General features: G+C 44.8%; 2 protein-coding genes across 2 annotated transcripts in view; one reads left to right on the top strand and one right to left on the bottom strand.

Annotated features, from left to right (window-relative positions):
* Window positions 1-19,038: 19,038 nt before the first annotated feature.
* LOC132886465 (uncharacterized) lies at window positions 19,039-25,282 on the bottom strand. Its single transcript, XM_060921134.1, has 3 exons — window positions 25,205-25,282; window positions 24,796-24,911; window positions 19,039-21,449 (listed from the first exon to the last, which is right to left on the bottom strand). The coding sequence occupies exon 3, from the start codon at window positions 21,228-21,230 to the stop codon at window positions 19,134-19,136; it is 2,097 nt and encodes a 698-aa protein (XP_060777117.1). The 5' UTR covers window positions 21,231-21,449; window positions 24,796-24,911; window positions 25,205-25,282; the 3' UTR covers window positions 19,039-19,133.
* LOC132886466 (interleukin-4 receptor subunit alpha) overlaps window positions 24,499-26,622 on the top strand; it is a 30,915-nt gene continuing 28,791 nt past the window's right edge. The window contains exons 1-3 of the mRNA XM_060921135.1: window positions 24,499-24,558; window positions 24,742-24,832; window positions 25,170-25,293. Coding sequence (XP_060777118.1) covers window positions 24,751-24,832; window positions 25,170-25,293 — 206 coding nt within the window. The 5' untranslated portion in view covers window positions 24,499-24,558; window positions 24,742-24,750. The remainder of the gene's footprint in view (window positions 24,559-24,741; window positions 24,833-25,169; window positions 25,294-26,622) is intronic.

The raw sequence follows: 26,622 nt of genomic DNA, 5'->3' as shown, positions 1-26,622 counted from the left end.
CTGAGGGAGTTTTTCCTTGCCACCGTCGCCACAGGCTTGCTCATTGGGGATAGATTAGGGATAAAATTAGCTCATGTTTTAAGTCGTTCAAATTCTGTAAAGCTGTTTTGCGACAATGTTTATTGTTAAAAGCGCTATACAAATAAACTTGACTTGACTTGACATCTTATCTGACATCTAACAGATAAAGTTGCTCAATAACCACAAATGCTAAAGGAAGTTTCACCATCATGCTACAAAATCTGCTATATCTGGGGTTTTTTCTGTCATTTCTGGAGTAATGTACTATAAGTGATACCACGAGACCCCTTTCGAAATTGTATCCTGAGGCAGGTTATTAAAAATCACGATGACCTTTTGCAGTGACCAGAAATTCATGTAATCAGTTTCACCATTTTGTGGCCTGTGTCTCAATTCAAATGTTTGATTGCAGCCTGAGGTCAAAAGGTCAAACTACAATTACTTATTACAGGTTTTTTTTGGGGGGGGTTTCAATTGCAAAGACTTAAAAACTGGAGCAGTAGTTGTGGCACAATTACTGAAACCACTAACACATGTAGCCTGTCTACCTCAAAATATTGGAATATCGTGGAAAAAGTACATTTTTTTCTTAATTTAATTTCAAAAGTTAAACTTTCATACATTCTATATTCATTTCATGTAAAGTGAAATATTTCAAGGCTTTTTTGTTTAAATTAGGCTGATTATGGCTCATAGCTCACGAAAATCAGAAATCCAGTATCTCAAAAGAGAATATTTCATTCTGAGTTTGAGAAAAACAGTATAAATACCGTGTATCTCTCAGTCTAGTTCAGTACATGCAACCACAAACATGGGGAAGACTGCTGACTTGACAGTTGTCCAGAAGATGATCATCGACCTCCTCCACAAGGACAAGGAAGGTAAGCCACAGAAGGTCATTGCTGAAAAGGCTGGCTGGAAAAGGTGCACAAGCAACAGGAATGACTGCAGCCTTGAGAGGATTGTCAAGAAAAGTTGATTCAAGAACTTGGAAGAGCTTCACAAGGAGTGGACTAAGGCTGGTGTCAGTGCATCAAGAGCCACCAAGCAGAGACGTCTTCAGGAAAGGGGAAACAACTGTCACATTCCTAATATCAAGTCCTTCCTCGACCAGAGACAACGTCAGAAGCATCTTACCCGGGCTAAGGAGAGAAAGAACTGGACTGTTGCTCAGTGGTCCAAAGTCCTCTTTTCAGATGAAACATCGAGTTGTTTGGCCACAATGACCAGAGATACAGAGGAACATTGTACCATCTGTTAAGCATGGTGGTGGTAGCATCATGCTCTGGGGTTATTCTGCTGCTAGTTGAACTTGAAGTGGATGGAAAAATGAAGAAGGAGGACGACCTTCGAATTCTTCAGCATAACCTCAAGACAATCATCAACATCCTCCACAAGGAGGGTAAGCCACAGAAGGTCATTGCTGAAAAGGCTGGCTGGAAAAGGTGCACAAGCAACAGGAATGACCGCAGCCTTGAGAGGATTGTCAAGAAAAGTCGATTCAAGAACTTGGGAAAGCTTCACAAGGAGTGGACTGAGGCTGGTGTCAGTGCATCAAAAGCCACCACACACATACGTCTTCAGGAAAGAGGATATGACTGTCGCATTCCTAATATCAAGCCACTCCTGAACCAGAGACAACATCAGAAGTGTCTTACCTGGCCTAAGGACAAAAAGAACGGGACTGTTGCTCAGTGGTCCAAAGTCCTCTTTTCAGATGAAAGTAAATTTTGCATTTCATTTGGAAATCAAGGTCCTAGAGTCTGGAGGAAGAGTGGAGACGCTCAGAATCCAAGGTGTTTGAAGTCCCGTGTGAAGTTTCCACAGCCTGTGATGATTTGGGTTGCCATGTTATCTGCTGGTGTTGATCCACTGTGTCTTATCAAGTCCACTGAGCAACAGACCTGTTCTTTCTCTCCTTGGCCCAGATAAGACGCTGTTGGATGTACCTTAATTCTTCCTTTAGTTCACAGTAACAAGTCTATTTTCATCATTCATTGGTGTACATACAGCATGTCTGTTACTGTTCATGCAAAAAAAAATCCCCTTGGATTTGTGCTTTTATAGCACATAAATAGCCTATATTTGTGAAAGTAGATAAGTACTATGAACCTTTACAGCAGTCTGCTGTGCCCTGCACATTGAAAATACAAAAGCATGTTTTTCATTTTTCACATCAGTGTTTCGAAAGTGTGTTGATAGTGTGTAGTTTTGATGCAAAAATACCATTTTGGCAAGACTTGAAATAGTTTTGCATGAAGTGTTTGAATGGGGGGGGGTGTGCCCTTGTGTTTTGTGTGTGAAGGTTTGACGAATTGAGCCATAGTTTCAGAAATTGTCCAAGCATTGGTAAACTGTAAGTCAGTCAAAACTGGTTTGACGTATGCGTTGGTAAAATTAAGCAGCTTTATTCATCGGCGTGAGGTTTTTGTGAACGCACGCTGTAGCTGTAACATTTAGGGTTGGTTGCGTGTTTTGGAAAAGGTGTGTGATTAAGTGTCCTGCACTTAAAACATGAAATTTCACCATTTCAAACAGGAAGCCAGTTCTGATTGAGATCTCCTTATTTGCCACATGCATATGATAAACAGGAATTTGACTGAATAGATCAGCATCAGAACATCTAACATGCTTTCAAATTAAGCTTGCACCTGCATAGCATGGCTTCTTTATTTCAAGGTAAAAGCCATGACACTAAAAATTATACGGTGGCCTCCACAATTATTGGAATCCCTTGTAAAGATTGGTAAAAAGGGTCAGGAAGAAATTCACCTTTTTGCCGAAGTAGCTTCATCACACACAGATAAAATGAGGAAAATCCAACCTTTCATTGAAATACACTTATTCAGACAGTAAAACAAATCCAACAAGAAATAATTTCCAACAAAAATACATGTGCCAGTATTATTGGCACCCTTGGAAATGACCATGAACACAATGTAACCAAAGCATGTTTCCCATTTAAATTGTACATTTTTAGTTGATTGGAGTGTGTAGGAACTTTCAAGCTGTAATCCACAACTTCCTGATTAACTGAGGTACAAATATGAGGTGACACAGAGGCCAAATTCCCTGCGTCATTCATCAACATGGGAAAAACAAGTGAACACACAAACCAAATGAGAGAGAAGTGTGTTAACCTTCATAAGTCAGGGAATGGGTAGAAAAAAAATAGCTACTCGCCTGAAAATGTCCATTTCTACTGTTAGGGCAATAATAAAAAAGTGGACACCAACTGGAACTGTTACAAACTCGCCTGGAAGAGGACCCAAGTTTATTTTGCCCCCATGTACAGTGAGAAGGATGTTAACTTTTTGGCAATAAACACTCAAGGTGGGTTTGATGTAAAAAGAAGGATGGCTATTATGAAAAGAACCCGATCCCAACTGAAAAATAATGGGGTAAGTTCTGTGATGTTTTGGGCTGTTTTTCCTCCAAAGGTCCTGGAAACCTTGTGAGTGTACACGGCATCATGGACTCCATGAAATACCAGGACATTTTAATTAAAAATCTGGCTACCTCTGGCAGGAAACTAAAACCGGGTCACCATCGGATCTTCCAGCAGGACAATGATCCGAAGTACATGTCCAAATCAACAGAAAAATGGTTCAACCTTCTGCAATGGCCAGAACCCCAGTGAAATCCTGTGGGGTGAGCTGAAGAGGAGAGAGAACAAGAGAGGGCTGAGGACCCTGGATGATCTGGAGAGACTGTGTCAAGAGGAATGGTCTCAGATGTCCTGCTCTGTACCTCCAACCTTATAAAATGTTAGACGAGACACTCAGTGCTGTTTTGCTGGCAAAGGGAGGTTATACTGTACAAAAGTATGAAATGCGTGGGTGCCAACAATAGTGACAGGTGCTTTTGTCGAACTTATTTCTTGATGAGGGATTTGTTTTCCTCTGAATAAATGTATTTCGATTAAAGGTTGGCGTTTTCTCATTTTTTCAGCGTGAGATGAAGCTACTTCACCAAAAAGTGGATTTTTTCTAACCCTTTTTTCTAACCCCACGATAGGGCAAACAGTTGAGGTGAATCTGAAGAACAATTCCAGGCCACCTTCAAATGTTGCATGTGCCAATGTCATTTTTTACTAAAGATGATTATTTAATCTAAATAAGTAGCAGCATACAGTATGCACTATTCACTGTGGGGACATACATTGGCGTGCATTAGCTGATGAAATGTAGCTGTCGCTCCATTTTCTCAAGGAGTTTGGTGATTAAAGGAATCTGATGATAACCCTTGGTGAAATCCAGGGTCAAATAATAATAAAAAATAATAATAATTAGCTGCACTTAGGTGGGCGGCACGGTGGTGTAGTGGTTAGCGCTGTCGCCTCACAGCAAGAAGGTCCGGGTTCGAGCCCCGTGGCCGGCGAGGGCCTTTCTGTGTGGAGTTTGCATGTTCTCCCCGTGTCCGCGTGGGTTTCCTCCAGGTGCTCTGGTTTCCCCCACAGTCCAAAGACATGCAGGTTAGGTTAACCGGTGACTCTAAATTGACCGTAGGTGTGAATGGTTGTCTGTGTCTATGTGTCAGCCCTGTGATGACCTGGCAACTTGTCCAGGGTATACCCCGCCTTTCGGCCGTAGTCAGCTGGGATAGGCTCCAGCTTGCCTGCGACCCCATAGGACAGGATAAAGCGGCTAGAGATAATGAGATGAGATGAATGAATAATAATTAGCTGCACTTAGGTGGGCGGCACGGTGGTGTAGTGGTTAGCGCTGTCGCCTCACAGCAAGAAGGTCCGGGTTCGAGCCCCGTGGCCGGCGAGGGCCTTTCTGTGTGGAGTTTGCATGTTCTCCCCCGTGTCCGCGTGGGTTTCCTCCGGGTGCTCCGGTTTCCCCCACAGTCCAAAGACATGCAGGTTAGGTTAACTGGTGACTCTAAATTGACCGTAGGTGTGAATGTGAGTGTGAATGGTTGTCTGTGTCTATGTGTCAACCCTGTGATGACCTGACGACTTGTCCAGGGTATATCCCGCCTTTCGGCCGTAGTCAGCTGGGATAGGCTCCAGCTTGCCTGCGACCCTGTAGGACAGGATAAAGCGGCTAGAGATAATGAGATGAGATGAGATGAGATGAGATGAGATGAGATGAGATGAGATGAGCTGCACTTAGAGGGCACATCAATCCAAGGCACAGGAAATGCATCAAACTTAGAAAGGATGTTCGCATTGTGAAAGTCCATGCAGAAACGGAATGCACCATCAGGCTTGGGCATGAGTATAAATGGGTGCTGTTCAAGAGACTTTGTGACTTTCCATTTGCTTCTGAACTACTTTTCTGCTCAGGTATGCAGTATGGTTGTTTTTGTAGAACCACACCAGAAGGAGTCTCAATGTGGTGTTCTATGAAGTTAATGCACCACGGCAGGAGGGTCAGTGCACTCGGGCAGGAAGCAAACTCAGCTCTCTGCTCGAGCAACACCTCAGAGTCAATGTCCTTTTAAGCTCGCGGTGCAGAGTAATACAAGAAATTTATCTCCTGGTGCAAACTGCCTCGGATGGAAGCACCTCTTATAAAGCTGATGTTTCTTCTTCTGGAGCAATTCTGCTGTAACAAGTGACCCAGTGTGTGGAGTCTGACTTGCAACTTACAACTCCAAATCAGAAAAAGTTGGGACGGTATGTTGAAATTGGAATTAAAACCGAAAACAATGGTTTGTTAATAATCTTTGACCTGTATTGCACTCAAAACAATACAACAGCACATTATTTTATGTTTTTCCCCATGATTTGATTTGATCAAAAGATACACGAATTTCAATTCTGATTCTTGCAACACATTTCAAAAATGTTGGCACAGTAAAGCATTTACCGCTTTCAAATGTTGCTATTCCTTCTCAGAACAATTTAAAGATGTTTAGGGACCGAAGACACCAAGTGATGAAGCGTTTCAGGTGTTATTTTGTCCCTTTCTTCCTGCAAACAGGTCCTAAGGTGTGCAACAGTAGGGGTCATCAGTGTCCTATTTTTCATTTCAAAATTCACCACACGTTCCCTGTTGGGGACAGATGGGACAGTCACCCTCTTCTTCCACAGCTATGCCTTTGTAATGTGTGCAGAATGTGGTTTTGCTTTGTCTTGTTGAAATCTCCCTGGAAAAGATGTCGTCTTGAAGGCAGTCTATGTTGCTCCCATTCAGGGGCGCAGATAGGATTTTTGAATTGGGGGGGACTGAGCTGTCAGCAAATGATTCCATTTTGTGTGTGTGTGTATATATATATATATATATATATATATATATATATATATTATATATATGTGTATGTGTGTGTGTGTGTGTATATATATATATACACACACACACACTACCGTTCAAAAGTTTGGGGTCACTTTGAAATGTCCTTATTTTTGAAAGAAAAGCACTGTTCTTTTCAATGACGATCACTTTAAACTAATCAGAAATCCACTCTATACATTGCTAATGTGGTAAATGACTATTCTAGCTGCAAATGTCTGGTTTTTGGTGCAATATCTCCATAGGTGTATAGAGGCCCGTTTCCAGCAACTCTCACTCCAGTGTTCTAATGGTACAATGTGTTTGCTCATTGCCTCAGAAGGCTAATGGATGATTAGAAAACCCTTGTACAATCATGTTAGCACAGCTGAAAACAGTTGAGCTCTTTAGAGAAGCTATAAAACTGACCTTCCTTTGAGCAGATTGAGTTTCTGGAGCATCACATTTGTGGGGTCGATTAAATGCTCAAAATGGCCAGAAAAATGTCTTGACTATATTTTCTATTCATTTTACAACTTATGGTGGTAAATAAAAGTGTGACTTTTCATGGAAAACACAAAATTGTCTGGGTGACCCCAAACTTTTGAACGGTAGTGTGTATACATGTTATTTCACCTCCCTCACTGCCATCACCAGGAACTACCTGCAGGCCAGGACAATGATAACATTTTAACATAGCCTATGGAAATCCAAAGTTTACACATTATCATCACGCACAGAAATTGCAAAACTAGTTTTAAAACCGCTAAGTTCCAACTGTTAACCATAGCGAGAGGCTGGGCTACGTGTGTGTGTGTGTAAAGTGTAAACCAGTGCATCCTGACTTTCTAACTATGCTTGTGTGTTGCGTGAGCGGCAGTCAGTCAACAACTCTTCGCAAAAGTTTCCTTATGAAACAATATGCTCGCTGAAATTATGGCAGGGAACACCAGATTAAACATTAAAACTGCCTTCTGAGCACTGTATCTACAGGCTACCACCGAAAGGAGGAGGCTACCAGAAAGGCATCTCTACTCCGTACGATTTTACTTTCACTACGACATTACTTTGAACAGACTATCAAAAAATTGCAAGGTGATATGATAAAGTAAGGCACAGTTTACTTACAGTCTTTTTTTTTTTGAAAAAACGATGCAATCGTTTTCTGCCTTTTGGCACCCTTCATCATGCCGTGTTGGGGTCCTGAACTAGGAGCTGTCCCCGATATGCCTGTCAAACTTGTTGTGGGTAACCATAGCAACCAAGCTCAAGCTCGCAACCTGTGCAGTCTGCGCAGTTGCAACTATGTCTGTACTGCTGTGCACCAGGGCCGTGCAAAGACCTTTGGAGGGGCAGGGGCTCAACATTCAAAAAAGGGCACTTGGAACAAATTTTAATTTATTGTATGTATTTATTGAAGCATTAATATGAAAATATAGTTGATCTTGGTAACAAGACATGTCAGATAGTTCTTGTTCATTCTGAAGTGAAGATTAGTCTGACCTGTAGTTTTCTTTCTGACCCAACTGGACAGAGATCCACTGCCTTTTGCTGCCTCCCGCAGCTCCTTCTCTTTCTGCTTCTTTATCCTCTCTTTCCTTGGCATCTTTGCATAATGCAGGCTTTCACTTATTTAGAAAACGTTTCCCTATGTTTTAACTCAACTAACCTAAGCTACTATAACATAATAGTCTTGATAGAATATGTTGTGGACGTCGTCATTCAGCCTTAAGTTTTCGAAGCTGCTAGAATATGTTATTAACGCCGTCGTTCAAACTAAAGTTTCCGAATCTGCCACGTTAATGAAATGGATGGAGCAAACGGTTTAAATATAGTCTAGGCGGTTTCATTAAATGATAAACAACCCTACGCATTTACTGTTGTGTTCTAAGCTGCACAGTATTGCATGTTCAGATAAGAAATGAAAGGAGACTTTCAGTGTGACCTTACCATGCCGTTCCTCGCACTGTCTCCCACTGCCAACCGCCTGCATGCGCTTTCTGCACGGAGGCTCACTGAATGCATGACGTCACGGATTGATGCCCGCATTTACATAGAAAAATGTTATTTTATAAATCTATAATTTCATATATTATTGTCAAATTGTAGAGAATATTGATGTTGGAGCTAACTTATCTTTTACAAATATTAAAAAAAACAACAACAACAAAACAGTCCCAATGAAAAGGGCACTTTGGACAGCAAACAGAAAAGGGGCGGGGGCTAGAGCACCTGTAGCACCGGTTCATTGCACGTGGGTGCTGTGCACCTCAATAAACCGAATGGTAATTAGTCTTTTGATTTTTCCGTGAGGTTTGCCTTATGCAAAGAAAGACAGCATAGACGTTTTTTCCTCCCTATTGAGGTATTTCACTCACGTGACCAAGTCATGTGATGCTGCCATTTTGGACGGCACGGCTCGAATCAGTTTGAATGCGAGGAAGGCGACAAACGAAAAACATAAAAGAAAAAGGAGCGAGATGCAGAAAACACCTTCACTATCCAGCAATGTAGGGCATTTACAGGGCGAGCAGAGGGAGAGGTATTTGCAAAAATTGAGGTTAGCAGGCTTAGAGAACGACGTTTACCTGCTTCCACCAGGATTGTTCACTGACGTACGGAAGTACACGAAGCCCTCATCTTTACCTGACTTCGGCCCACATGATCTGTATACCTATGTCGTTAAAAACCCATCGCCATACACAGGTATTGATCTGAAAGCGTATAAGAGTTTGGATGCCTACAAATATTTTGTGTCAGGCTGGGTAACATGCCTACATCAGCGGGTCGGCCCTGGAGCCGGTGGTCGCCATCTTATTACAGCTAAGGTTTGTTCACATTTTCATTTACTTTCGGTCCTCAGGATAAACAAAATGTTATTAAATGTCATTGAAATAACTTCTTAGTCTGTTGAGACATGGCCCGTTATAAATTTGCTGTTACCAGGCAATGACCAAGAACTGTATTATTAGGGTCGGTGTCTGTGTTGTAGCAGTGTACTAGCAGCTAGCTGTTAGCACTAGCTAATGTCAACAACATCGTAGCTGGTATGTTACTGTAGCAATGTTTACGTTCAGTCATTTGGATGACTGTTAAAACCTTTCAGTCTCAAGTTTTTCCTTTACTGGATTTACTAGTTTACTGAGCTAGCGCGCTCGGCCAAACCGGGAGCCATCGCGCGCTCTCCGGCCAGGCCGGGAGCCATCGCGCGCTCTCCGGCCGAGCCGGGAGCCATCGCGCGCTCTCCGGCCGAGCCGGGAGCCATCGCGCGCTCTCCGGCCGAGCCGGGAGCCATCGCGCGCTCTCCGGCCGAGCCGGGAGCCATCGCGCGCTCTCCGGCCGAGCCGGGAGCCATCGCGCACTAGCTCAGTAAACTAGTAAATCCAGTAAAGGAAAAACTTGAGACTGAAAGGTTTTAACAGTCATCCAAATGACTGAACGTAAATATTGCTACAGTAACATACTAGCTACTGTTGTTGACATTAGCTAGCTTGCCGTCCAAAATGGTGGACACCGGGGCGTCACGTGACCCTGTGACGTCAGGTGAAATACCTCAATAAGTGGGGGGGACCGAACGAGGTGAATTTAAATCTGGGTGGGACGAATCCCCCCCGTCCCCCCCTCTATCTGCGCCCGTGCTCCCATTAATGCTCTGTAAGTTACCTTTGCCGAGGGCGCTGAAACAACCCCATACCATGACAAACCCTGGCTTTTGAACTTGTTTCTGGGAACAGTCTGGATGGTCCTGTTCGTCTTTGGTCCGAAGCACACGGTGTCCATTTCTTACAAAACAGACCCGGAATACTGATTCGTCTGACTACAATACACATTTCCACTGTGTGATGGTCCACCCCAGATGCCTCCGAGCCCAGAGAAGTCGACGGCGCTTCTGAACACAGTTAACATAAGGCTTCCTTTTCATACAGTCAAGTTTTAACTGGCATTTGTGCATGTAACCCTGTATTGTACTGATTGACAAAGGTTTGCCAAAGTAATCACGAGCCTATGTGGTTGTTTGTATCAGAGATCACGAGTGTTCAGCTTAGGCTTGCGCCCTTGCCCTTTATGCACCAAAATTCCTCCAGATTCCTTGAATAGTATAATGATATTATGCACCGTATAGGGTGAAAAATCCAAATCCCTTTATATCTTTCTTTGAGGAACATTGTTTTTAAACATTTTAATAATTTTCTCACACATTTGTTAACAAGCTGGAAATCCTCTGCCCATCTTTGGTCCTAAAAGATTAGGCCTTTCCTGGATACTGATTTTGTACCAAATCATGATTACAATCACCTGTTGACATTGTCTACTTCCAATCACATCGTTATTTGATTGTTTTACCTCATTAGTAGCCCTAAATTGCTCCCGTCCCGACGTTTTTGAATGTGTTGCAGGCCCGAAACGCAGGATCTATATTATCAAATGAAGTTGATCAACAAAACATGAAATTTCTTGGGTTCATTCTGTCTGGAATGAAATACAAGTCAAAGTAAATTTAGAAATCACTGCTTTCTTTTCTTTTTTTTTTAAACTTGAATTTTCCATACCATCCCAACTTTTTTTTTTGATTTGGGGTTGTAATTTTTGCTGGGTGTTGGACCATCCTCCCAGTTTTCTTTAATTATGTCCAATGCCCCACTGGGCTTCTATCTTTATAATAACTCAAATCAGGTAAAATCATGGGTGGCATGGTGGTGTAGTGGTTAGCGCTGTCGCCTCACAGCAAGAAGGTCCGGGTTCAAGCCCCGTGGCGGGCGAGGGCCTTTCTGTGTGGAGTTTGCATGTTCTCCCCGTGTCCGCATGGGTTTCCTCCGGGTGCTCCGGTTTCCCCCACAGTCCAAAGACATGCAGGTTAGGCTAACTGGTGACTCTAAATCCACCGGAGGTGTGAGTGTGAATTGTTGTCTGTGTCTATGTGTCAGCCCTGTGATGACCTGGCGACTTGTCCAGGGTGTACCCCGTCTTTCGGCCGTAGTCAGCTGGGATAGGCTCCAGCTTGCCTGCGACCCTGTAGAACAGGATAAAGTGGCTAGAGATAATGAGATGAGGTAAAATCATGTTGGGACCTTCAATTGACGTAACCAGCTCCAGGCACTGTTTCAGGATACCATGTTCCAAAGTCCACAAGAGCTAATACAAAGCAAAAGACCTCAGTCCTGACTGATTCAATGGCCCAACATGATCCATACAAATTCTTTTGAAGAGGATGTCAATACGGTTCAGAGGACAAAAGGCATGTTTGCAGTAGCCAAATCACCAACTGACATTTATAGCAAGGCCCAGACCATTGGCATACATCACAACAAATATCCGGCCAACAGAAATGAGGTGTTAACCACACATAGCTTTATTAAAACTGCGACATACTTTCAGACACCCGGACACTTGCAAGACTCACGGCTTTTTTTTTTTTAATTGGGATACACACAGGCATAAATCAGCGTCTTGCTAAACAAACCCCAGGCAGTCAGTTCCCAGGATTACTGGGTGGAAAAGAAAGGAACTAACTGCCAACTTCATTCTATATATTTGTCCCTTCGATTCGGTTTTGAGGGGCATCGGATGATATGTGTACACCTCATCTTCACCTCCCCTTTCCAGTGCCTCAGTGTGGTGGATCAAGGTCTGTGCTTGTCTCACATATGCCCTCTTGGCATTCCATCACCACCGGATTGGAAAAGGGCAAAGAGAAGAGGGAACTGTGTCCTCAATATGTACCCACACTATGCCGCACCCCATCGCTCGGCCGACATACTCGGCCGATGTACTGCTCGACAACCCCCTTATCCCAGTGGCACGTACGCCAGTTTGCATAGCAACGTTGGCTATGGCACCTAATTTTCTGTCGAGCTGGAGTAGCCAGTGTCTTTATTGTGGGTGTATTAATTATTGATGTTAACTCCAACTGAACTCTGCTATAACTTAGTTCATTTTGCCTCTTTCTACATCTGTAATATGATTCAGATGATGTCAGTGACGTCACTTTCATCAACGGTTGATCTATGTGCAGTAATAGCCACTTGTGCAGTGGTTTGGTGGGATTGGGTAGGTGGTCTTTTGTACAATAGACTAGCCACAGACATCCCACACACATCTGATGTATTACAGCGATATGGAGGTTGCAGGAAGTTTATTTATGTTATTGCTGAGACCTTAGACGTGCTGCACTTCTCATGAATAGCCGAAAAGAAATGTCATCTACCTTTATTTACGCAATAATTGCCTGTGTAATAATGTGAGCGTGTAGCGTTAGGTGACAAAGGCTTACATTTGAATATACTATGCTAATCTTAATATGCTAGTACAATAAAAGATAATGTAATGTACGGTAATGCGTATTATAGTATAATATCATACAATATCATATAATGCTAATATTTCGTGTTATCCTACTTTTCTCCTAATATACTGTTTACAGTACCTGAGCACCTTTACTGTTCCTTTACAACATATCATTTTCTTCGCCAGATTCATAAAACAGTTTATTTAAGGAATGAATGAATGAATGATGTCCTAGATGTGGATGCCACCTGAAAAAATTGCCACTCAATCAAATATGAGTCATCTCTTAGATCCGTCTCTGGCAGAGTGTACCCTGTGCTCCAGTGGCGTACTGTTACTATTAGAGCTGGGACTTGAGCTCAGCCAAAACTTAGCCAGACATACCAAAAAAGCAACAGGGCAAAGGATTTTGCAAGGGATTAGCGGCAAGGTGCCACGTTGCTCCGTTCTGTGTAGCTGTCAGTGTTGATTTTAAAAGTAACTAAGTAAATTACACAGGGAAATGAATACTTAAGTCTGAATGAAAAATACTGTGGCGAGCATGCAGCGTGGAAGAGTCTGGACACAGAAATCTTAGTTTCTCGGTCGTTAGCCTGTGCTACTTGCTCTCGATAGCACTGGCTTGACCGCTTTATTCGCATTTGCTTACACTACTGATGAACGCTACACCGGCTGGAAGGTGACTTCACTGCTGCGCTGACAGCGCCGACTCGTGGTTAAGCTCACGTTGGGCTTCGAGAAGGCCGAGGGCGATAAATTATTGGTCCCTCCCACTATAAATCTGACTGGTTAATTCATCTGTCACTTCCTACATCAACATGCACTGCCATGGCCTTCTGTCCTGGCAATGAAGTCCGAGCCAATGAGTGAGCCAGCTCTAAACTCTTCTCAGCCTAGAGACAACAAACAAACAAAAAAAAATTTCATCGGATAACTCTATTTTAATGTTTTCAGGACAGTAACCCTTTCATTTCTGCAGCAAATTTGATAGAAAATGAGGCCAAATTAGAATTAGAAGAGAATTATCATCATGAAATTATGAAAGAACTTAAATCAAAGGAAAAAGGAAAAAGTCAAAGTCCCTTCCACACCAGGATCTGGTTTTCCCAGGTAGTCTCCTGTCCCAGTACTAACCAGCTCCTTGAGGCATATGGGTGCGGCCCCGATCTACGTTTCTACAGCCCTCGGCCTCTCGTCTACACAGCTTGAGTTACAGCGGGGGGCCAGTCCTCTGGTAACCGCAAGAGTGTGTCTTCCCTACTCGCATCTGTATTGCAGCGTGCCTTGCCAGATGGCGGTATTCGATGATCTTTGGTATGACCCGAAGACGAGTAGAACTTGCGATCTCCCGGTTGAGAGGCAGACACGCTAACCACTAGGCCAATTCGCAGTAAAGAACTTAAATATGACATTTGAAATGCTGATATGTTTGAAGGCCTAGAAGGCCCCGACGGTTCCCCTCTGCTGTGCTCGGAGTACTGACACCTGTTATTTATTTCCCTCAGCTCATCAAGGACTTCTTAAAAGCACACTGTAGGATATAATGATGAGGAAAGTACTGGTCGTACACCCGCTGGCTTAATTCTTCGGTCAGAAAGAACGCAGCTGTTCTAGAGGTTGTATCTTGCCATTTATTAATTGTCTCTGTGCATATATACATCTGTGTCAAAGGTTCTGAAGTTGTGTTGTGACAACAGTTGTGGTTGTGGTTTCTAAGACAAAGAAAGAAATAAAGGGAAAATACTTAACATGAGAATGCTAAAGTTATTCCCATAACAAACATGTCCTATTTAACACTCTATTTGAAGGTAATAATTGCAAGAAATGTACTGAACACACAGTAATAAAGATTACTGTGATTAACAATAAAGGTGATTAACAGTACTAAATGTCATAAAACAACATAAGAAAATCGTACTGCCTTATCTCCATTATGTGCAAACATAAAACACGGTGTAGGATTGCTAACACAATATTGCTGAGTCCCAGAACATGCTAGACATTTCAAATGGCAAAGAAAGATTGTCTGGCTGAAATACAAACTTATAAATGGCTATACCAACAAAAAGTCTAACAAAGGAAAATAAGGGCACTTACATTTACATTCACGCACAACAGCACCGAGAGACCTTCAAACGAGACATGAGACTCCTAGAATGCGACGGCATGAAAGAGAAACGTCCGTGCCTGTTTATATAACGCAGCTCCTTAAAGGGGTGGTGCCGCATTTTCTTAAAGGCAAAGTATTTTACATAGAACAACAGGAATTTACACAGAAGAAGGCAGGGAATTTTATACAGCCGCCCCCAAATTTACTTAGTAAATTTGTAAACAACATAAATTAACTGCCCATCAGTTATTACATTAATCAGCTACATCACTGGGCATTTCAGGTAACTCAATTAGCTTGGCCACAGGTCGTAGGTAGGTGCTACCTTTAATGTCCACTGCAGCAGTCCGGACTTTACCGTCATCACTAGTAATGACCTTACTGACCCGTCCTACTGGCCACATAGCTCTTGGCAGCTGACTGCCCATTACCAGGACAACCTGTCCAACCTTTAGGTCTTCTGATGAACCCTTCCACTTCTGTCGCAGTTGAAGGTTGGGAAGGTATCTCCGGATGAACTGGTTCCAGAAGTGGTCGGCGATGACCTGGCTGTGTCGGTAGAGTCATCGTCCCAGCAGAGCTTCAGGCCCGTACAAGGCCTGTGGCAGGGAGGCATCCCACCGCCCCATAAGGAGTAGGTTTGGCGTGATCGGGTCCGGGTCTGCCACGTCTGATGACACATAGCCCAGTGGTTTTGAATTAAGAATCCCTTCCACCTCCACCAACACGGTGGCAAGGACCTCCTCTGGAACAATTTGGTCGCGTAGCACAACCTGGAGAGAAGCCTTGACAGACTTGATCTCTCTTTCCCACGCTCCTCCGAAATGAGGTGCATGAGGTGGATTGTATCTGAAGGAGATGCTTTGTCCGGCGAGCTGCTCCCTCAGGGAAGGTTCAAGTTGAGCAAAGGCTTCCTTGAGTTCTCTGTCTCCCCCTCGGAAGTTAGTGCCCTGGTCACAAAGAATCTCAAATGGCTTTCCCCGTCTTGCTACAAACCTCCGTAGGGCAAGGAGGAAAGAGTCACTGTCCATATGGCAAAGGAGGTCTAAGTGGACACACCTTGTAGTCAGGCACTTAAATATGATGCCCCACCTTTTCTCCTGTCTTCTGCCTAGTTTGACTGCATAGGGGCCAAAACAATCAACCCCCGTGGACCAGAAAGGAGGCTTATTCAAACGAAGTCGTGCAGAGGGTAAATCGGCCATTTGGGGAATCCCCGGCTTCTTGCGCCACTTGCAACACTCTGTACACTGCCTCTGATGCTTACGGATGGCTTGACGTCCACGCAGTATCCAATACGATCTTCGGACCTCTGCATAGACTCTTTCTGGTCCAGGATGAAGGAGACGATTGTCATAGTCTCTAATCAGTAGGCGTGTGACCATGTGATCAGGTGATAGTACAATAGGATGAAGAGTGTTGTCCTCTAGATCCTCAGCCTTGCGAAGCCTCCCACCAACTCTTATCAGTCCAAGTTGGTCGAGCATTGGTGAGAGTGAGCTCAGTCGGCTATTGGTTGGTATGGCCTTTCCAGCTTTGAGAGCTGTCACCTCCTCTGGGAAGCTCTCTAACTGTGTTCTCTGTAGGAGAGCCAGTTCGGCTGCAATGCGTTCAGAGGCGCTTGGGGGTGTGGAAGCCACCCTGTGAACAGCCTGATGCGTGGTAAGTAGGAGGTCCTCCCAGGTCTCACAGGCAACCAAGTCAGGTAATGGCATGTCTGTAGTGGAGACGGTGCCACAGAAACTGCCATGTCGGAGCTCGGTTGCATCATCCAGGACAGTGGAGGGACAGACAGGCCAGTGCTCTGGTGAGAACTGTAGGAATGGAGGACCACAATGCCAGTGACCAGGCTGTGAGAGCTGAAACAAAGTTAGACCTCAGGTTATGTCATCAGCCAGGTTATTCTTTGAATCAACATACCTCCAGTTACTAGTCCCGACTAGGTCTTGGATTTCTGCAACACGTGTTCCTACGAACACTTTGTATTGCTGGGACTCTGACTGAATCCATTTCAGAACAGTGGTGGAATCAGACCACATGATGGAGCATGTAATGGGTACTGTGAGCTCAGTACTCAGTAATTTGGCAAGTTGTGCTCCAGTTAGGGCTGCACATAATTCCAAGCGTGGGATTGAAAGCTGGCGCTTGGGTGCAACACGGGACCGAGCCAGGATGAAGGAGACATGGGTCTGACCAGCTGGATCTAACACCCGGAGGTAAGCTACAGCTCCATAAGCTTTCTCGGATGCATCACAGAACACATGTAACTCCACGTCCTCAGTTGTGATGTTGAATGGGGTGTAACGTCGAGGAATGGTAACATCCTGGAGGTCAGTCAGCTCAGATTCCCATGCCTTCCAGAGAGGGAGCAAGTCGTCCTGAATGGGGTCATCCCATTGTCGCTCGGTCCGCCACAATGCCTGCACTAGTACTTTAGCCCTGGTGGTGTATGGGATAATGAACCCCAAAGGGTCGTACTGGCTAGCGAGTACACGGTACACCGTTCTCATGGTCACTTCGGTGGTAGAGACTGATCTCTTCTTGTAACCGAGGACATCAAACAGGCAGTTCCACTTCAGGCCGAGAGTGGATTCTTGGGGCTCCGTTTTGTCTGCAGAGAGCCAAAGCTCACAGGCCTCGGATCTGGCCTCAGAAGGAAGATGAGCTACCACCTCTGGTACATTACAGGCCCACTGTCTGATGTCGAAGCCACCTTTGGCGAGAACTGCTCTCAACTTGTCAATGAGTGCTGCGGCCTGCTTAGGACATGATAAGGACTGGAGACAGTTGTCCACATAAAAGGCTGTCATGACTGATTCCATCACATCTTCGTTGCCTTTCACATGGTCCTTGACATGCCTCTGGACTGCATAAGTGGTGCAACAGGGGCTGCACGTAGTCCCGAACGGTAGTACACGCCACTCATAAATGTCTGGCGGACGGTCTTGCTCCATGTCTCTCCACAGGAAATACAAGAAAGGCTGGTCTGAGGACAAAAGCCTAACTTGGTGAAACATTGCACGAATGTCACCACTGATAGCGACAGCATGCTCTCTGAATCTGAGCAGTATTCCTAGTAAAGGAGGGCCTAAGGTAGGGCCAGGCAACAGGTTGGCATTGAGGTTGTGCTCCTGATATGTGAAAGAGCAATTAAACACTACTCTTGCCTTCCCTTTATGGAACACCATGTGATGGGGAATATACCATGAGCCAGCGGTACTGTTAGCCTCCTCACTGGTGATCTTCACGGTGTATCCCTCCTTCTCCAGATGTGTATTTCTCTGTTGTAGATGGTGGCCTGCTCAGGGTTGTGTGACAGCCGTCTCTCAGCCCTTCGTAGGAGAGGCATCACAGCAGAGGGTGAAGCTTGGAGTAAGGTATGGTCCTCTTTCCACAGGAGAGGTGTCGCGTATCTCTCCACGCCATCCACATTGATCCGTACCGTGTCACTTTCCAACAGAGCAAGTGCAGAGCTGTCCTGCTTTGAGCGTGTGATCTCTTTCTCATTGCGACGAGGCAGAGTGTCGAGTTGCCATAATTTCTCCACATTGTGTCATAGCTCTTGAGCAGGCGACAGAAAGGAGGTGTGTAGGCATGAATTCTGATGACAGGGCTGTTGCAGGAACGTCGCAGGCCCTTGGATGGCCCATCCCAGCTTTGTGCATACAGCAACAGGAGAGCCAGGTGAGCCCATGCGGACTGGACATATGGCAGTGATCAAATGTGAATTGTCTGACCCAATGAGGATCACCGGCTTAGCTTTGTGGAAAGGCTCAACTGGAACATCCCTCAGGTAGTGGTATTTCCTCTTCAGGACATCAGCTGGGCAGGACTGTTCAGCAAGGTTCAGCTGTGAAGCAGTGAATACATTCTTGAGCTTGTGTCTGATGCCCAAGTTCGACATGGTTGATACTTCAAGTGTCACCGAGGCTCCCTTTAGGTGCACTATGTCCTGCCGGACAGTTCTCAAAGTTAGGAACTCACACTCCCTCTTCAGGCCAAGCTTGTCAACTGCAGTAGAAAGTATGATCGTCCTTTCAGACCCATCATCAAGCAGGGCATGGGTATCCAGGATCTTGTTCCCATTGCGCAAGCGAACAGGGACAACTTTGAGCATCACTTGGCGTGAGTGACTTGCTTGATCCATGTAAACAACTGTGGATACACTGTGGGTGGTAGAAAAAGGGCAACTGGACTTGCTTGAAGATTCTTGAAAACGTTTCACCTCTCGTCCAAAAGGCTTCCTCAGTTCTGTCTGACTAATAGGGAGTATCAGATATTCCCTATTAATCTATTCCCTATCCCTATTAGTCAGACAGAACTGAGGAAGCCTTTTGGACGAGAGGTGAAACGTTTTCAAGAATCTTCAAGCAAGTCCAGTTGCCCTTTTTCTACCACCCACAGTTTACTATGACCTGGATGATTGAGAATCTTCACAGACAACTGTGGATACAGTGCTGACGGTAAGGACACCGGGCTGTTGCATAGATGCGACCTCATGTCAATAGGTGCTGCTCTCCACAGGAAACGCAAGGCTTCTTCAGAGTGCACTTGTCGGGTTTATGCCCTCTACCACACCTCCAGCAGCGGTTCTGTTCCTTTATCCAATCTGACTTCTGAGATGTATTCATGCTGGTGAATTCTGAACTCAGGTAGTGCTCGTTGGACTTGCAATATGGGCAAAAGGGCTTGAATCGCTCACGCTTGTGTTTTGGCGATGTGGAAGGTGCAGTTGCCTTCAGTGTAGCAGCAGTGTTTAGCAACACAGTGGATGACTTCACTTTTGTCTGTTTGGAGGACTTGGTATCTCGACGTGCAGGCTCTCCCTGAATGCCTTCAGTGGCTCGTCGAGAGATTTGTAGGGTTTGAGACTTAATTTCCAGCCAGGACGCCAGGTCAATCAAAGTGTAAGTCATAGCAGACCCACTGGCTATGATGCCTCGCTTCAAGCAGTGTTCTACAAAGGAATCTCTGTAGCTCATAGGAAGTTTGCTAAGCAGGATGTCAACATGCGAACCACACTGCAGCTCATACCTGGCTGGCCCACTTGTCGACTGTAGCATTCCCACTAGTGAGCTAACTGCTGTGCTGAAATCTTCAAGTGCTTGGGCATCACCCATCCGGACAGCTGGAGCTTGCTGGAGGGCCTTCAGCTCACTCTGTATGAGGGATCGTGGCTGGCCGTACCGTTGCTCCAGAGCCTGCATCGCAGCGCTGTAGGGCTGTGGACTGTTAAGATGCCTCTTAGCTATCTGATAAGCTGCAGGAAGTTTCACAAGGTCAAGGAGAACTTGAAACTTATAATCCTCTGTCAGATGTCGGTGAGGCCCCAAGACTGTGTCCAGACCTTTCTTCAGGAGAATAAAGTCACTCTCTTTGCCTGATGAGAATGCAACCAATTTAGGCTTCGGTATCCCATAGGATGAAGCGATGGCCATCTCCATCAAGTTAGGTGCTCCTGTATCAGCTGCAGGGTAGGCCGCAGGTTGAGGCACATGGTACAGGTATGGGTACCAAGGATAATGCCCAGGTTGTGGTATCCCATAAGGTGGATACCAAGGCCCAGCAGGTAGCTGCACTGGCGGATAAAGTTGAATGGGCGGAGGCTGCATTGGCACTGGCTGCCCTGGAAGAGGCTGTGCGGGTGCTGGCTGGCCTAGCAGAGGTAGCGCGGGCGCTGGCTGGCCTGGCAGAGGTGACGCGGGTGCTGGCTGGCCTGGCAGAGGTGACGCGGGCGCTGGCTGGCCTGGCAGAGGTGACGCGGGCGCTGGCTGGCCTGGAGGAGGCTGTGCAGGTATGGGCGCTGGCTGGCCTAGCAGAGGTAGTGCGGGTGCAGGCGCTGGCTGGGGCGCCAGAGATGCCACGGGGTAGTGCTCTATGGATGCCCTCTCTGGTGAACCATAAGATGCTGGTGTAGAAGTGCCATCTGATGGAACACTCGCTGCATGCTTGGTCAGGCCTACCATTGTCGCCAGAGGCCTATGATGGTCTGTCATATCTAACCAGGATCCTACTCTGGAAGCTGCTCCTTGAAGCATTGATGAAGTGGATTGAATGAGTGGCTGAGACAAGAATGGATTCAACTCTTGCACATAAGTGTGACTAGGGGATTTGGTCCATAATGTTTGGGGAGCTAACATGTAATCTGAGGGAGGCCTGTCTCCAGTGTGGGTAGTAGTGACAGGTGCATGGCCAAATGAATGTGGCAAACTGCTACTATACTGGTGATAAGGAGAGGTTAATCTTGGATGCTCATGAGAAAAGCCCATTGTACTTAATGGATAAGAGGCACGCTTTGCATTCTCCATTTCCACAGTAAGCTGTTCCATTTCAGTGCTTAAACTTCTCCATCTCTCCTCTAGTCGATCTAATACAGAGGCTCTAGCAGCGGTAGCTCCCTCAGATGGGAAAGAAATGTTGCTCTGACTTGCATGTGTTGCATGCCCTGTTGATCGCATGTGTGGTCTGAAGGGGGATGACTGGCGAGGGTGGTAGAGCACATAGTCCTCTAGATAAGCTGGAGGTTGTCTTCTCCGACTGGGGCGAGGATCAGGCTGATGTGCTTCACCCTGGACATCTCGAGAAGCAGCCATGACGCAGCTGGTGTACAATCCGGCTCGAAGGACCAACTTTATAGGATATAATGATGAGGAAAGTACTGGTCGTACACCCGCTGGCCTAATTCTTCGGTCAGAAAGAACGCAGCTGTTCTAGAGGTTGTATCTTGCCATTTGTTAATTGTCTCTGTGCATATATACATCTGTGTCAAAGGTTCTGAAGTTGTGTTGTGACAAAAGTTGTGGTTGTGGTTTCTAAGACAAAGAAAGAAATAAAGGGAAAATACTTAACATGAGAATGCTAAAGTTATTCCCATAACAAACGTCCTATTTAACACTCTATCTGAAGGTAATAATTGCAAGAAATGTACTGAACACACAGTAATAAAGATATGGTGATTAACAGTACTAAATGTCATAAAACAACATAAGAAAATCATACTGCCTTATCTCCATTATGTGTAAACATAAAACATGGTGTAGGATTGCTAACACAATAAAGTCTAACAAAGGAAAATAAGGGCACTTACATTTACATTCACGCACAACAGCACCGAGAGACCTTCAAACGAGACATGAGACTCCTAGAATGCGACGGCATGAAAGAGAAACGTCCATGCCTGTTTATATAACGCAGTTCCCTAAAGGGGCGGTGCCGCATTTTCTTAAAGGCAAAGTATTTTACATAGAACAACAGGAATTTACACAGAAGAAGGCAGGGAATTTTATACACACACCGAATGCATCTTAGTTTGGGAAGCATTACAGAACATGCTGATAATACCTTGCCAACCTCAAAAAGATCACCTGGTTCTTCGTGCAGGGTTGCATAAAGGAGGTCCGCGAAGACATGGTTTGCCAAGGTTGGAGTGGAAGAACTCAAGTGACCTGCACAACGCTGTAACCTCAACCCCACCGAGAACACCTTTGGAACGAACACTGACGACACCACAGGTCTTCTTGTCCGACATCTCACGAATACTCTCATAAATTCCCACAGCCACACCCAAAAATCTAGTGAAAGCCTTCCCAGAACTTATTATAACAGCAAAGAGGGAATAAATCTGGAATGGGATGCTCAACAATGACATACGATTGCGATGGTCAGGTGTCCACAAACCTCTGGTGCATGTTTTTGTAATAATGTGCTCATGTTCAAAAGTGAGATTGTCAGGTCAGTACTCCTGGTTAAAAGTGTGAAAGACCAGCCTTAACCCACACACTCTATCTGACAGTGCTGTATAATACTCTGATAGGGCTGACAGGAAGTCTGTCTGTGTAGTTTAGTTGAGCACTTGCTGCCGTTCTCATAACTGATCTGAACAAGACATCGTCTATCTTTATTTCGACTCAGTATAATCTTGATTGTCCATCTGAAATGGGTTTGTTGTATTCGACTGAAAAAAATAAATAAAAATAAAAATGTCCAGATAAGCGATGCGCATATACTCAAGAATTATTTTTCTTGTTTTAAATTCATAATATTCTGAACAAACAGCCGCAGATAACTGGATCGTTTGCTGATTGAGACGTTGCCTGTTGACTTCTGGTGGTGTTGACTAATGTTGGTTTTGGATGTACTTTCTGCCTGAAGTGAAAATTTTACTAAATACTAAAAACAGACGTCGATATATTTATGCCAAATGATAAAAATCTTTCCTTGTGTTATCAGACTATGTGAGCTGTGCAAATAAGTGCTGAGTGGCAGGAAACCAACAAATGTTGAACTGCAGATAAAGATAAAGTTGGCTTGGGGATGTGATAAACATTTTGTAAATATATAGTAAATGCTATTTAGTAGAATATTTAATGGAGAATATTTAAAAAAAAAAACAGTCACCACGTTTACATGCACAAAATATTCCGTTTTTTGCCCTTATTCGGAAAAAAGACAATATTCCTCCTAAGCTCTTTACATGGCGAATAAAAATGAATAGACACAGACAGACAACCATTCACACTCATTCACACCTACGGTCAATTTAGAGTCACCAGTTAACCTAACCTGCATGTCTTTGGACTGTGGGGGAAACCGGAGCACCCGGAGGAAACCCACGCGGACACGGGGAGAACATGCAAACTCCATACAGAAAGGCCCTCGCCGGCCACGGGGCTCGAACCTGGACCTTCTTGCTGTGAGGCGACAGCACTAACCACTACACCACCGTGCCGCCCTAAAAATGAATATTCGACTAATATTTCTGTTTACATGTAACTGTGATTGTCCAGTTGGTTTTTGTACAACTCGCACATCTGACTGTAAACAGATAAGAGGCTGTGTGTCGCAAACCGTGACGCATATTCTGAACGCACTGTATACACGACTCCAAGAATATCAGCACGTCCCACATCTTAATCAGAAAATCCAACGTCTTAAACTTGGAGGCCAAGTTTTTTTTTTTTAAAGATATTTTTTTGGGCTTTTTGCACCTTTATTGGATAGGACAGTGTAGAGACAGGAAATGAGCGGGAGAGAGAGAGACGGGAAGGGATCGGGAAATGACCTCGGGCCGGAATCGAACCCGGGTCGCCCGCATTCATGGTATGGCGCCTTAACCACCTGAGCCACGACGCCCCCGGAGGCCAAGTTTAAGACGGCACGGTGGTGTAGTGGTTAGCGCTGTCGCCTCACAGCAAGAAGGTTCTGGGTTCGAACCCAGTGGCCGGCGAGGGCCTTTCTGTATGGAGTTTGCATGTTGTCTGCGTGAGTTTCCTCCGGGTGCTCCGGTTTCCCCCACAGTCCAAAGACATGCAGTTAGGTTAACATGGGGCGACCTTGGGCTGAAGTGCCCTTGAGCGAGGTACCGAACCCCTGACTGCTCCCAGGGCGCTGTAGTGTGGATGCTGTAGAGGATGAATCTCACTGTGCTTGAAGTGTGCATGCGACAAATAAAGGTTCCTCCTTCTTCTTCTTCTTCAAATTCGGTATATCTAAATGCAGTATGGCGTTTACATGACTCATATCAAATTCCGAAAGTTGTCATATTCGGAATAATAGTGGAATAATAGTGTGCATGTAAACGTACTGAGTGTGTTTTGCTTGCATATGTAAGATAAGATGTGGTCCTAGTTTCCTTCTCTGTCACATTTAGAAGTGTATTTTTTGGGCGTGTATACAGTGGGTTCAGAATAGGTGCCGCAGTTTGCGACACACAGCCTCTTATCTGTTTACAGTCAGATGTGTGAGTTGTACAAAAATTGTATTTATTCATACGCACTGGGCAAAAAAAACCACAGAGAGAGAGAGAGAGAGAGAGAGATAGAGAGAGAGAGAGAGAGAGTGTGTGTGTATGTATGTGTGTGAACGTGTGCGTATTCTCACTTTCTGTTGCTCAGCACACAGCAACAACTTGAACGGCTCCAGGTACGGATCTTTATTCACTCTAATATCTCATATAGAGAGATATGATATGACTGTAGCTTAGATTTAGAGTAAACATTAGTATATGAAATAATGAACTGCAATAGTTCTGTACTGATTTGCTTTAACTGCCATTCTGAGAGATGAGTATTAAAAATAACACTATTGCGATACCTTATTTTACAGAAAAAGGAGATGAGGTTCATTCTTTTCTTCCAGTTTTTTGCCTGTTTTTCTCACCTGTGGGGACGTCTGATGTGTCAGACTGTGATCCATGGTACTCATATTTCTGCTGTTTAACCCTCCTGTTCTGTTTGCTGCGAAGCAATGGCACGTCACGTTGACCTGGATCGTCTCTTAAAATTTACACAAATGTTACAAAGCTTATGTCAATTTACATTTAAGAAACTGAATCATCTTATCAGCAATATAAACAGTATGAAATGTGTATACAGATTGGAACGTAAATAAGATGTTTACAGACCAGTCCATTTTTAAGCACAATGATTTTTTTTTTTGACCGAGTTTATAATTAGACATGAAAACAATTACACCGACTTTTATCGTATGAATTTAATAATTTTGTCATATGTTGCATGCGTGTGCGTACACAGGTCATAATTACAGTTTGGAATGTCTGAATGATTACCTCTTTACCATCAAGTGCGAGTTGAACAGGACCTCTGAGCCTCAACCCCATGATGATGCCCTCTACTGGCTGGAATTCTACGATGAAAGGTCATTATTTTAAAGCCTCATTCATATTCAAATTAGGGGTGGGGTTATATATTGTTCCAAACCTGAAATACTTTTATCGTCAACATTAAACGTTATGTGATCAGTGATCAGATGTATACCGAAAACTTTAAAATCAGTCAACGGCTGAATATGATATGAAGTGAGATGAAGTGCTGCGAGAGAGTGTGATTGTTAGGTCTGAAATGCGGGAGGACACATCTTCTTTATCATGACTGATAAACATTTCGGCCACACATCCTTCACTGGGACTGACGAACACATATCCATGACAGACACGTTGGCCACACCTCATTTATTGTGAATGATAGACACATAGACCACGCCTCCTTTACTGAGACAGACAGATACATATCCACGCCACTTTCTATGTGACTGCTATGTGACAAATCACCAGGTCCTTTACTGTGACTGACAGACAGCTAGCCACACCTCCCTCATTGTAACTGACAGACACATAGGCTATGCCTCCATGTTTGTGACTGACAGACACATAGGACACGCCCCCTTCACTGTGAATGACAGACACACAGGCTACACCTTCATGATTGTGACTGACAGACACATAGGCCACACCTCTGTCATTGTGACTGACAGACACATTGGCCACACCTCCTTCATTGTGACTGACAAACAAATAGGCCACGCCTCCCTCATTGTGATTGACAAACACATAGGCCACGCCTAATTCACTGTGACTGTCAGTCACAGTAAAGGAGGTACTGATCTGTGTCTGTCAGACACGTAGGCCACACCTCCATAATTGTCACTAACAGACATAATGCTACACTTCCATAATTGTGACTGACAGACACATAGGCCGCACCTCCCTTATTGTGACTGACAGACACGTAGGCCGCACCTCCCTCATTGTGACTGACAGACACGTAGGCCATGCCTCCTTCCCTGTGACTGACAGACACATAGGCTACACCTCCATGATTGTGACTGATAGACACATAGGACACGCCTCCCTCATTGTGACTGACAGACACATAGGCCACACCTCTCTCATTGTGACTGACAGACACATAGGCCACACTCCATGATTGTGACTGACAGACACATAGGCCACACTCCATGATTGTGACTGACAGACACATAGGCCCCACCTTCCTCATTGTGACTGACAGACACATAGGTTACACTTCCATAATTGTGACTGACAGACACATAGGCCATGCCTCCTTCCCTGTGCCTGACAGGCACACAGGCCACGCCTTCCTCATTGTGACTGACAGACACACAGGCCACATCTCCATGATTGTGACTGACAGACACATAGGCCCCACCTTCCTCATTGTGACTGAC

Source organism: Neoarius graeffei, chromosome 5 (genome assembly GCF_027579695.1).
Source record: "Neoarius graeffei isolate fNeoGra1 chromosome 5, fNeoGra1.pri, whole genome shotgun sequence".
Lineage (NCBI taxonomy): Eukaryota > Metazoa > Chordata > Actinopteri > Siluriformes > Ariidae > Neoarius > Neoarius graeffei.
Note: the sequence above shows the minus strand (reverse complement) of the source record. Positions and strands in the feature narration are given on the sequence as shown.

What these genes read in the sequence shown, in the direction of transcription:
- LOC132886465 (XM_060921134.1), bottom strand. Translation starts at nt 21,230, where the DNA reads ATGGCTGCTTCTCGAGATGTCCAGGGTGAAGCACATCAGCCTGATCCT.